Source organism: Pyrgilauda ruficollis, unplaced genomic scaffold, assembly GCF_017590135.1.
Source record: "Pyrgilauda ruficollis isolate IOZ18807 unplaced genomic scaffold, ASM1759013v1 scaffold12, whole genome shotgun sequence".
In the NCBI taxonomy this organism is placed as follows: domain Eukaryota; kingdom Metazoa; phylum Chordata; class Aves; order Passeriformes; family Passeridae; genus Pyrgilauda; species Pyrgilauda ruficollis.
This window is the reverse complement of record NW_024510321.1, coordinates 4,549,891-4,563,397: the sequence shown is the minus strand read 5'-3', so window position 1 is coordinate 4,563,397 and position 13,507 is coordinate 4,549,891. Positions and strand designations below refer to the sequence as shown.

At 47.3% G+C, this 13,507-nt stretch overlaps 1 protein-coding gene across 2 annotated transcripts in view; it reads right to left on the bottom strand.

Moving 5' to 3' along the window:
* Positions 1-11,424: 11,424 nt before the first annotated feature.
* Positions 11,425-13,507, bottom strand: part of LOC121363832 (translation initiation factor IF-2-like) — a 2,997-nt gene continuing 914 nt past the window's right edge. Inside the window, exon 2 of one of the 2 annotated variants that reach the window (XM_041486538.1) lies at positions 11,425-12,962. In XM_041486538.1, coding sequence (XP_041342472.1) covers positions 11,872-12,962 — 1,091 coding nt within the window. In that variant the 3' untranslated portion in view covers positions 11,425-11,871. The remainder of the gene's footprint in view (positions 12,963-13,507) is intronic. The other variant, XM_041486546.1, reaches the window with a different exon arrangement.

Sequence of the window (13,507 nt, the reverse complement as noted above, 5' to 3'; positions counted from 1 at the left end):
CATTCCTGGTTTTACAGGTTTTTTATGCACAAACCTGCCAGTCTGTGGGGACTAAGGAGTGCTGCAAAACCTCTCCTGTGTCAGCACAAGGAGCAGTTTGAGCCCTCCAACATCAGGCAAATTGTTACACACCAGGACAATCCCCTGCAGACCAGCCAGGCTGGGGCTGAGCCCTGAGATGCTGCATAACAAACAAAATAGGAAAATGTGCATGTCTGAAAAGGGAATTATCACTGTGGTACAATGACTGCTCTGCCTCCCTGGAAAATGCAGCATGGTGCGGGACTTTGTTCAAGCAGTTTTTTTCCCAAGCTGCTATTGCCAGCTCCAAATGTTCAAGAACTACAGTTTGACCCTCAAAATCACAAGCCTGTCTGTGAAACGATAAATGTGGAGCTCTTTTACTGTGCTTTCTGGTTTTTGAGCTGTTAGGGTGCACCTGGGTCACACTTGCAAGCTTTATACTCTAACCATTAGGACTAGGAACTTACTTTAAATTAAAGAAAGAGGAAAACTGAGTTTCTAACCTCATTACACAACTGTAGTAGCTGGAGTGTAAGTGAAACATCAAACATCACAAGACTTGTGATAAAATCATGAGTGCTGACAACATCAATTTAGAGTAGGAGGTGGGATAGCAGGGGAAACTCAGGGCAAATGGATTTACTTTTTATCTTAATGTTTGTACAGGCTGTCTACTTTTATCTTTAATCAGAAGTTTTCAGTGGCAGTTCTTTCTTCATGTATCTGTGCATGACATTAAAAGGTCACTTCTGCATTAATACCTGATGCCATTTGCTAACTGCATCTCTCTATCAGAGCTTACATGAAAAGGCAGGTGTACTGATGGTACACCTGGTGCTAATATCACAGCAAAGAGGAATGATGGAAGTCCAGGTCATGAGTGCATGGGTAAAACTGCATTCTAGTCCCCTGTGGGGTGTGTGTGTGAAGAATACAGGATGTTTCTCATGGCTCTGATATTTACTGCCTGAGCAGAGTATACTGTGTGGAGAATTTGCCAGTAAAGCTCCACAGTCTTTGTGGAATGGGTTGTTTTAAGGCACTGCATGCTGGATTTTTTATGCCTGAAAATTACCTCAATGAAAAATAACATGGAAACTTACAAAGGTAGGTATAGTTAAACCTTTCATTAGAATAAATTGCCTGTAATTAAGCCAAGTAATTAACGGATCACTATGATTATAGATCAACAGACTGGCCAGATCAAGAATTCTGGTCAGTTTTCTGTGATGCCAAAGTGGCAGCAGTGACAAAGTGCTCAGCTGTCCCTCCACTATTAGAGGCAGTTTCCAAACCTTGCTTTTATTATTTGAAATGCTCCAGGTTGAGGGAATTGTGCAGTCACCAGTCCTTCCAACCACATGCAAAGAGTTGTCAGTGGCAGGTTCCTTGGTCACCCACCTGCTGCCACTTGGTCTGACCTGTCACTGATCTGAGAGTGCCAGGGCAGCAGAGTGGCCAGTTGGAAGGCAGCCCCAGCACAGGGAATACTCCTGCTCTACCATCATAATCCTGGGATTTAAAGTAGGGAGCTAAGCTTGGTCCAAATGGTCAGTTTGCTTCAGCTGCTTAGCACGGCACCAGGGGTACAAGCAGAGTGCACAAATGAATTTCATGGTGACAAGCCAGAGGTTTTTATATTACATAATGCTGGTATTATATATCTTGCACTCATGAAACCAGCTCCAGATGCATCTGGGTGGGACTGAGTTCTTTAGTTCATGGGTGATTATGTTGCTAATTGGAAGGAGAGACACAACCCCTGTGTGAATCAAGAGGAGGTGTTGAGGGTCTGGAGTGTGGCCCTTGTCACAACAGAACGGATCCAGCCCAGTGCTATCCCAGCAGGTATATAACAAAATCAGAATATTCCATTTATTCTCCCCAAAAACATCACAAACCCAGAAAATTCAAGATAAGTGCGCAAAATTCAAAAATCCTAATAACCTCAAGTTTGCTCTGATGTGATACATAACCACATGTAACTCACACATTGCATGAGAGAATTTCATAGGCCATAGTCTGAATTTGGGGGAAAAAACTATTTTAGAAGAGAAATTACTTTTAAAAACATGTTTCAGTATGTTTTGGTTCCACATATTGCTGCAGGAACAGGGTTTGACCTGTTCATTCTCATGCAGGTGATTTGGCATTTGGTCTGATTTGATAGATTTCATCTTTCTACAAAACTCAAGTACAGAGGTCAAAGAAGGAAATGCTTTGTCATCCCTGCCTGCTTTCGTGGGGGAGCATTGAGGTTAGTCTTCTGGATGTAAAATCTTACCACAGAGACAGAAAACAAGATTGGCTAACCACAATGACTTGACTCAAAGAATTAGCAGCTCTGACATAATGGAGGCATTCCTGAAAAATCTCAAGTCAGAGTTCTGCCCACTTTTCTGAGTAAATAGCAATCAAAAAATCTAGGGCAATAAAACTCCATAGGCATCTCAGAATTTTATTTCAGCCAACATCAATCTTCCTTCCCTTCAGACAAGCTAAATTATACCGGTAAATCAGCGACATTAAATCAGTCAAACCAGCTGAATGCAAAAGCTGAGGGAACAGACCAAATTTGAACTGTGTATACTGAGAGAAAGAAAACTGCTCATAAAGTTAAATCTTAAATAAACATGAACCCTTAGAGGGGGCACACAGGGAAAAGGAAAGACTGCAGTCCAAAACTTCTGAGAGGCCTCTGAATAAATGTACAGGGGAGTGGGAAAGGGACTTGGGTTTCTCTGTGCTTCAGAGGCTGCAGCTTATGGAGCCAGAGCTGTAAAGGAGCTAAATCAGACTTACCAAGAGAACAGGAATAGAGCCACAGCCTGGCAGGGCCAACCACCAGGAGCACTCCCAGTCTGATGGATTCTGTAGCTGACACTGCTGGAATGGTGCTGTTGGAGGCGCAGGATCCAGCGTGCTCCAATCATCTGCACAAAGTAGGACAGGCAGCTCTCGGGGGACTTCTGGATGTCACTGCAGTGGCTGAGGACGTGACATCCCTGCCTTCCTGCAGGGACATCCCTGCCTTTCTAGCTCAGGACTCTTCCTGCAGGGACAGAGACATGGGCATGCCAGCTGCCAAGTCACTGCTGTGGCAGTGAAACCTCCCCGTTGGTTTAGGCTGATTTGTGTGGAAGACACAGGACCAGGAGCTGCTGAGCTCTGGGGCAGTGCGTGTTTGGGTCTGCTGATCACACAAGAGGGAAAACTCAGTAATGGAACCTCCACTGACTGAGGTACCCATGGAAATGCTGACCACGCTGTGCAGGATTGTGCCTCAAACCCTGTGAGACCCCAGAGGTACAGGCATTCTTTTCACCAAGTCCAAGGACATGTCTTACATCACCCACATCTCTCCCACAGCTCCCAAATGACACAGGACACAAGGTTTGAATGCTCCAATGCAACATTCTTCAAGCTTGCCACATCTGTAGGAACAGGATGGCTCACTGCTTTGTAGGTGCCCTGGAACAACCTTTATTCAGAGCAAATGTTGGAGAAACTATAATGAAAGAACACCCATGCATATCCAGATAGCAGAAACCAGTAAGAAAATCCTGATTTTCTCCTCCTGTACTGCAGATCAGCTCCAGGAGGCATTCTGCTGTTCCATCCAGTGAGGCAGCTGTGAACTGTCTGTGGCTGGGATCTGCCATCCCCTACAACCATTTTGAGTGAGGTTTTCTCAAGGAGTGCCCAGAGATGGAAAACTGAGCTTGCCTTAAAGCAGAGCTCACAACAGATCTCCCTCTGGTCTACTCCTATTGAGCAAGGGACATCTGAACTTGTCTGCAGAAAGCAGCTGAAAAACAGGGCAGAAAGGGGCTAAGAATGACTTGAGATTACACATCACTTGGGATTCCTTTGATTTCCTCTCACAATATGAAACAGTAGAAGTGGAGCAGGTCTAGTAGATCAGTGAATGCATCTTACTTGAAGAACAGGATTAATATCTTCCCACAGCCACCCACAATGAAGAATTCTTCAGTTGCCAAAATAATTCTGTGCTGAACAGAGGAATCCACAGGTGGGAAGCATTTCTCAGTGAATTTGCTTTCTGGGTACTTAAAAACTGCACATATTCAACAGCATCTTTCTCTGAAACAAACAAGAGCACTTTTTCTGTGGTGCCCTCCTGCCTGTTGGCCAAAGGGATCAGAATCCCCAGTTCTCTTCCTAAAGGCTGGGTCCACACTACCAACTGGTGGGTTGATCCTTGCCAAGACATTTTTAGAGGAATTATAAAAATCCCTCTTACAGAGGGGAATTATATGCAGTACTTAGGAAAACAGGCATTCCATTTATAAATATAATTACTTCTGCTATTCTATCAAGAAAAAGAATGTAGTAGTGAGGGATACAACAGAGAAAATTATTTATGTGTTGACACTTGACAACATAAATAGAAAACAGATCTGGCTGGAACTAAGTGGGAAATGAAAAAAACATGAGAAAATATGTAACTGAGATTACCAGTTGGGGGGATAATTTATGACCACTCCTAGTGCATTCTTTCCAATGGAAGTGCAGTCCCTCATTTTGCTTTATGTTTGGACTGTAATTATGTGTGCACTTAATTAGCAACAAATGCATGAGCTTACTTTGCGTTTTTTGGCAAATTATCTTCTTTTGACTGATGCCCTGAACACTACAAAGCAGGCACTGGTCTGCTGTGCAAAGGAGGGAACAGAAGATGGCTTGGACAGAGTCCCTGTGCTTTAGTGAGCAGGTTGGGGAAGCAAGGAGTGAGAGTGCCATTCACACTCACAAGCAGTGATTGATGAAATATTATCACCTTAGGGATGATTCTGCCCTCATCTCTTGTATTCGTGCTCCTTTTACTCAGGCTGCTTGTCTGGGTATGTCCATTACTGCACATCTTCTGCTTTAGATTTGGGAAGAATATTTTTCTCCAGCATCTTCATTCTTAATATTAGTGATTTATCACATATGGTGCTCTATATTTTTACAAAGCTGTAAGATACCATGGTGATTAACACCATATGAGAACCTAAATAGAAGGGAACAGGATAACAGAAACGTCCTCCCAGCAGACACAGGGCTTTGGCTTGTTTTTAGAGACAGTATCTCAGCTGCATGATTTTACTCTGTGCATAAGAATTCTAGGAGTTCCATAACAGAAAACTGGACAGTACTTGAAATTGTTGCACATTAAACCTCATGTTTAATTTCCCTCTAGCCTTTAACTAGGATTTTCAGATAATTTTGGAGAGATTGATTATTCTAACTCTTTTGATCATACAGATTTATTACTTTGATTTAAGAAGGCAGGAGAAAAAAAAAAAAGTAAGAACCACTAGTATTATCCCTTGTGTTTATACATATACATAGATATATTCTGGTAGGAATTTCTGGTAGGAAAATATCCCAGCTTCACACAGCCTTGCAAACTTGTCCTGTCAATATTGCGGTCCCCACACAAAATCTATACACTAAATTGACATAGCAATGAGAAACTAATCACATTTTACTTACCCAAACAAACACTGTGAAAGCCTGGAGACACTGAAGGCTGCTTGAAATGAACACATCACAGCTGGGCACAGCACAGCCCTGCTTTCCAAACAGCTCTGTCCTCACCCACCTGGATTAGGGCTGCCCCTGGGAGAGCCTTCCCCCCTGCACCACTGGATCCAAAGCAAGGAATTTACTGAAGTGTGGCAGCCAGCAAAAAAGGAGAAAATGTCTCTGGGCACAGGGTAAATCAGCAAGACCGCCTGGGGGATGCTGGAAAGTGTCAGCGTGAATCCCCTGCGGTACAAACGTGCTGGACATGAACTTTGGCTCCTGCTGGGACCCATGGCAGACAGGCAAAAGTGTGGGGAAGCCAAAGAGGTGGCTGCAGGCTGGGCATCCCTGGGTACTGCTTGATCCTCCAGGACCAGGGCTGGCTGATCCTCCAGGAGTGCCAGGAGGGCTCCAAGGAGGGTGGGGAGATGAGCATGAGCAGCTCCACACACATCTTCCCCCCAGCAGCACAGCACAGGTTAAATTAAAAAATGCACTGGGGAAAAGGTTGTTTCTGTAAAACTGGTCACTAGCAGCCAGGCCCCCAGGGATGCTCTCCTTGCCTAAGGATGAAATAGGATTATGATGGTAATGTTTGCTGCACTGTAATTAAGGTGGTGTCAGGACTTTCATTAAAAAGTGTGTTTTTGTTGAGGGACTATGGCTTGGAGAAAATTTTTGCTTGAGGCTGAAATATAACATGGTTCTCAGCCAGAAAACACATGCACAACCTTTATTATATATGTAATTTAGATCTTTAGTCTTGGCTGTGAAGGCTCTGCTATTGTTTCCATAGGAGTATGTAGCTAATTGGTTAAAAAAATTAGTTATTAAAGTAGTGAAGGACTGAATTCTGTTCTGGAACCCATGTATGTGACAGGCCCCCATTAACTGTCTGCAATTAACTCCAAAAACCAAAGGCCAAATGCTGCCCTTCTTACTCAGACACACAATGTTATTGAAGTAAACAGCTGGAACAGGATTGGGCACCTGTGTCCAAGTGTTTACCTCACTACAACCCAAGGCCTCTCCCACATTGTAACAACTCTACTGAACGTGGGGCAGAGATTATTTCCTTGCAAAACTGACAATCTATGGCAAACTTTTTTCCAGAAACAGTATTTAAATTCCTATTATCATAGCACCCAGGATCTCAGATAAGGAACCACGACCCCTGTGCATGAGGTTCTGTGCAAAACACAGAATAAAAACCCAATATATGATTGCACACCAACAGATCCTTTCCCCCATTTCGTGGCCAGGTTTGTATTATTTCTGTTCAGTAATCTGAGTGTAACACACCACTCCTGCAAACAGCAAACACTACTCAGACATTTATTTAACTTTCTGCATGATAAAGTCCCAACTTCACAGCAATCTATTGTCTTTCCCCAGAGGTGCACATAAAGGGGTCAGCTGCTGCCCTGGGTTCTTGCTGCTGGCTCTGGGGTTTTTCCATCTATCTGCACAGTTTGGCACGTACTGCTTTCAGGTACTAATCTGATTTTCCTCAAACTATTAGCATTCTACCTTGTTGGATTAAAACCCCCATGTAATTAACAGTACGTTACAAAATATAATTTCTCTGCTGCCCACCACCACATAGATAAATAAAAGAATACTCAAGTTTAGAAAATTACAGTTTCATAAATGTGTAAACCAGACAGGAATTCACAAAGAATGAAAAAGAAGTTCCTAAGTAACTTGTAGATGTTCATGTGACTTCACAGGGATGCTAAAAAAATACAACATAACATAGCACAGTTCATTCTTATTTCTAAGAAAAAGTTACATAAATTGCTAGTTTAGGATAAATTTAAGCATTTCTGCAAATGTTTAAAGACAGAACAAACTTTAATCAGGACATAGTTGTCTTCAGTGAACCTATTTACGCATCTAGTTACTTACCTGCCTAATTTAGCATCCCCAGGATCATGGCCTCAGTTTGGAATAACCTAATGAATTTCAGTAGAGTGCCTCAGCTACCACTTGTAAAAATAGGATGATTCAAATGCAAATAAGTGCAAACATGTGCAAAATTAACATTCCTAATAGACAAAGCCTCTCCATATAGGAAGGTATTAATGCTACTACCAGAGGTATACCATAATTCCTCATGTGGACAAACTCACCCTGAGTACCGTTTTTTGATTTCACCTAAATGAATTAAAGAAGTTGGACTTAATCTAAAAAAAAAAAAAAAGAAGGAAAAAAAAAAAAAAGAGAAGATGCCAGGATGAGTGAATCTGCATGAGGGTTATACTACAAGCACTGGTTTTAAATTCACACTCTGGCGTGCACAAAAAAGAACACTTTTTTTTTGAAGATAAAAGCCTCCACGTGTAATAACTCGATATATAGACAAGCCCTAGGGGCTTGCATCTTGAGCACTTAACATTTTTGGCCTCGTCTTAATGGATAAAAAAGGTGTGTTTCACAGTCACATTAGCCCAGTCAAAGGAGCTTAATATGATGAAAAGGCCTTAGGGTTTGGTGAGGCTGAGGTGTAAAGGTGTGAGGCAGCACATCCATCACAGCGTGGGCACTGCTGCCTTCAGCACACACTGGGCTGGGCAGGGGCAGCAGGCAGGGATGGAGAACAGGGAGGGATGGGAGCAGGGAAGGATGGAGAGCAGGGAGGGATGGGAGCAGGGAAGGATGGAGAGCAGGGAGGGATGGGAGCAGGGAGGGATGGGGAGAGGGTGGGGATGGGGAGCAGGGAGGGATGGGAGCAGGGAGGGATGGGGAGAGGGCGGGAGGGGAGCAGGGAGGGATGGGGAAATGGCAGGGATGGGGAACAGGGAGGGATGGGAGTAGGCAGGGATGGGGAAATGGCAGGGATGGGGAACAGGGAGGGATGGGAGTAGGCAGGGATGGGAGCTGGCAGGGATGGGGAGCTCACAGGGATGGGGAGCCTGGCCTGTGTCAGCCCCACATTCCTACAAATTCTGGATCTGTTTTGTGGGGTGCAACTGCTGTCCAACAGAACTGAGGGTATTTCACAGAGAAGAGCAGGTGAGAAAACATCAACTACAATGAAATGTTTTTTCCTCGTGGGCTGTGAATGCCTCCAAAGAGAGCAGTTAGATGGATTTTAGGCAAACTGGACCTCCACACCATGTGCACTGCTCCAGAACCCCTGGTAACTGCAGTTCTCCAGCTATCTGGGAGTGTTGCTCAGGATGAGAAGTGAAGCTTTTCCCCCACCATGGCAGCAAAAAGCATCTCCCCAAACTGCTGGGAAAGTCCTCACTGCTCAAGGAAGGGTGTGTGTGTCATACCCACTACCCAGGCTGTGCTGCTGCCTGAAGTAAGGCAGATCCACGAGATGACAAGTAAGCAAAACTGATGAAAAGAAGAAACAAACATTTCAAGTTTAAAACTAGGCTTCCACAACACATTGGTTAGCATACGACAATTAGCATATGCTAACATTTTTTGTAGCCCAGCCAAGTTTAGTACAAATTAACCAGAAATCACGTATTTGTATGATGTAATCCTGATTTTGTCACTTGATTTAGGCTTTGTCTAGAACTCTTTTAAATTATCTTGGTCTTGGTTTTTATTACTGAAAAAAAAATCCAGTAATTTGGCTATTTCTGGACTACTTGGGTGAATATAAATACAGATGTAAAACAAAGATCACAGGCAGCTGATGTGCTTGCTGCACCCAGCTGCCCCTGCACCTTCATCCTGAAGTTTGCTACAAGGAGAACCATATGGGATGTGCAGCAGCACCAAACTGTCTGCAGTTTTCAAAACAGCACACTGAGGTAAGCAGATGTTGAACACAGTCAATTATCAATTTAGCACAGGGTAAGACAAAGTGGTTCAATATACTGAACATTTGAAATGTTAGCATGATGCCGGTGTAGCTTAAATGCAGCCTTTGTGATAACTTGGACGTTTCTGCAATGGGAACACAAGTGCGAAGAAAACAAAAATTAAACTTTTATTTGGTTCATGTAGAGTGATGGATGATCATTAAGCTGGCAGAGCTCTGAATTAATGTCATAAAACAGAAAGTATCTGGATCCCATTCCTGATATAATCCAGAATAATTTTCTTATTATTTATGTTCCATACACCACTTTAGCTGTATAAAGACAAAATTATATTTACATTCCAGTTGTCATTTTCCTTTAATTGTAACAGAATAATTTTCCTTAACTAGCTGATTTAAGACAAGATCCTGTCTTCAACTTCTTCTGTTATGAAAGTATTTGTTATTAAGCACATTGGGACAATTTAGGATGTTTTGAAGTTAAAACCACTAGCATGCCTTGTTTAATCAGAACTGCAAAGATCTCACTTATATTTCAGAAACAATTCCAAAACTACAGAAATGTTTATTTTAAGGAAGGCTAGAATGTAAAATTCTAGTTGAAAGCTTCAACGCTGTCTTGCCTTTAAAGTTTAAAAAAAAGCAGGTGTGTCAGCTCACCTGAGTTAGTTTACAATGAACTACAAGATCTCTTAACATTCAGTAAAGCAGACAACCCGTTCATTCAATATTATATATTTGCTGCAAAAGTGTGTGTTTTCCAGACAGCGAAAATTTATAATAGGTGGTTAGTGTGGCCAAGGTATAAACGTAAAAATTTTCCTGACAGAACTGTTCAAATATCCTGAATCAACAAAGCACTCCCACACTGGATTTATGTGTGACACGTCTCCCAGCTCGTCCCTCTGCCTTCTCCAAGTGACAGATAACGCCAGCAAATAGAGTTTCCTACAATTCCATCTCCGCCTCAGGTTCCTGCTCACGAGCCTCTCTCAGTCCTGCTCGGCTCTTCACACCTTTGATTGCCACAGCAGTGGCTGCAGCCGCTCACAGCACAGACCTGCCCAGCTGTGTTTGGACACGTAGGGAGATAAGGCACAGCAGCAGAACTCCTGGGCTAAGTCCCTAATTCACTCCTGTGCTAGACCACACTACACCAACGCTGACTTAGTCCTGCCTCCACTCCTGTTTTATATCGTGGTAGGTATGTATACACATAATTAACGTATTAACAAAGACAAAAAGAGAAAATATTTGAATTACACATTTTTGTATAAGACATACATCCCAAAGCTCAACCACTCAGGGGTGATAGAAAGGCATTAAAAATGTTTCCATGGGGGACCGGATGAAGAACGCAGGGACAAGTGAACCCAGTGACTTCTGTGATCTGCCATGGGATGTGGCAGCTATTCCCCACACACCAAGCAGTTGATGCGAGCCCACGGTGTGCTCATGTGTCACAGCTCCAATCAATGTGCACACGCAGAGTGGCTCTGACACATCCGAGGCTCACCCAAGCCGTGGCGCATGTGCACTGGGTCTGCTCACGCACAGCCAGCCTTTCAGGAGATGGCCTTTTTTTCACTAGACCAGATGGCAACCTGGCAACTCCAGCAAATGCCACACCAGCGATCCCACTGTGCAGAGGCAGTGGCCTTTTCCTTCCCTCTCCCTGCCCTTTTTCTCTCTACTCCACCCAAGCCTGGGCATTAATTGTTTTCAGTTAAATTACGCTAACTTGCCTGGGTTAACAAAATTCAAAGGCACTTTCTTCTGTCAGACAACATGTAAACACACTAAGACCTTGTATCTGAAAGTGTATGAGTAGTATAGCCATGCTGTCATTTGCAGACTTCGTAACACAAACATTTAGCTCGGGATGTGTTTTTGATTTGGCATAAATGAGTACATTTTCAGTGATAGGGCCAAGAAAGCCATACCAACAATCCAGCTGCTCTCCTTGCATGGCTGAACAATAGGGATGGCTCCATATAATTTTTTATGTATGTAAGTGGAGACAAATGTGTTACTTTCTAATATATTTCATACATTATATGAAAATGTCACAAAGATCTATTTAATTACTCAGAAACGTATAAAAGGAATCAACAAAGGTTTTGTTATTAAATGGTTCTGAAGAAAACAGGCCAGCAAAAGTCGTATTTGCCACAGCATACCATTTAATTTTGTATTCTGACGCTGACAAGTGAAAAATTGGGGAAGGAAAAGCAGTGTAATGGTCTGGATTGCTTTGTGTTTATTTTTACTTAAAAAAAAAAAAATAGCGACCTAAGATCAGCCCCTCCTTCCCTCTTTGTACCTCTGTGATACCCCAGGCCATTTTATCAACTGGGATTCAAACAGAAACCCAAAAGCCACTGCAAACACGCTCCGTGCGGAGCTCCCGGGATGTGTTTACTCGCACCCTTGGGGCTATCGCTCCCCACCACGTCTGCAAGTCCGGCGAAGTTCCCGAACCCGCCCGCCAAGCGCTGCTCCTCTGTCCGTGCGCGCCGTTCCGTGATTCAGCACCCGCGCCCCGAGCGCGCTCCCCGCGCGCCCGCAGCTCCGGCCCCGGGAGGGCGGGGAGGATACAGGGAGGGAGAGACGGCCGGGCTGGGGCCCCGCGGGGGCGGCTCAGGGGTGCCCTTGGGGCGGTGCCCGGCGCGGGGGCCCCGGGCCGGCGGCCGCGCTCCGCCGGAGCCGCTCCCGCCGCGGGCAGCGGAGCGCGTCGGGGCAGCGCCCGGGAGGAAAGTCCGGGGGCGCGGCCGCTTCCTCGCCCCGTGGCCGGACTTTTCTCCGGCTGCGAGGCCGCGGCGCTCCCGCCTCCCCTCGGGAGCCCGAGTCCCCGCTGGCCTCCGGGACACGTTAAATCCCGTGTAATGAGGCTTAACCCCGCCCCGCAGCCGGGCCGGCAGGCAGCCAGCCAGCCGGGCCCCTGCCCGGGGAGCCCCCCCCGCCCCGAGCGCCCGCAGCTGTTCCAGCCGGAGCTGCTGGAAAGCGGCCACGCTCCCCAGACTTTGTCTCCCTCGCACACAGCGCTGAACTCTGCTCCCTCCCTCCTTCCCATCCCCCGGGGCGCCCGCGGCTCCCCCCGCCTCCACCGCCCCGAGCCGCAGACGCGCGGCGGGGGGAAGGGGGAGCGCTCCCGCCGCCGGGCTCCAGCCGCCTCCCCGGGGGCTCCGCGGGGCCCGGGGGGAGCGAGCGCCGCCGGGGCGGGCACCGAGCGCTGCCCCCGGAGCCGCGTCCTGCGGAGCGCAGCCCGTGTGCGGGGAGCGGCCGCTCGCATTCAGGAGGGGCTTTTCCTTTTCTACGGGGAAATAAATAAAAAGAAATAACAAGGGCGGAGAGAGGGTGGGGGAGCGCTGGAGCAGAGGCCAGGGCGCGGTGCGGGGTGGGGTGCGCGGAGCTCCCCGTGGCGCCGCGTCCCGTCCGGGCCCCGCTCCGCGGTTTCCCCGCAGCCCGGCGCGGCCCCAGCCCAGCCCGTGAGGTCGGCGAGGCGGCGGATGGGTGTCTGCGCCGGGGGACGGGCGGTGGGCGGGCGGGGCAGGCGCAGTGTGGGGCCGCGGCAGGGGAGGAGGAGGGGGGCGGTCGGTCGCTGTGTCTATGTGTCGCACTGGCAGGGGGGAAGGGAGTCGGGGAGGCGGGGGTTACACACCAGGGCAGCGCCGGGATCCCTTCTCCACCCCGCGGGGAGGGGGCAGGGCGCCGCCTCCTCCTCCCCCTTCCTCCTCCCCCTTTTTCACCCTTCCTCCTCCTTCTTTCCCCAAAGTTAAACTTCCTGCTCCCGGCCCGGCTGGGAAGGGGACGCGGAGCCCGGCCGGACTCAGCCCCTCGACACACACAACAGCTGGAGCTGTCAAAACTTCCTCCGCTCGGCCTCGGCCCCCGCCGCCTCCGCCGCCGCCGCCCGCTCCTCCTCCGCCCCCGGGGGCTCTGCGCGGGGGGAGGGCGCAGGGCCAGGGTACAATGAAGCGGCGGCCGCCGCAGCCGGGCAGCGCAGCAGCCGGAGCCGCCGCCAGCGCCCGGGGCCTCTGAGCGGGGGCGCCCAGCGGCGGGACCAGCCGCGTCTCTGTCGCTCGCTCTCTTCACCTCCCCCAGCCCCGACAGACCCCGCCGAGCCCGGGGAGGGTGTTATTGTGTGTGAGACCCTTCCTTCCG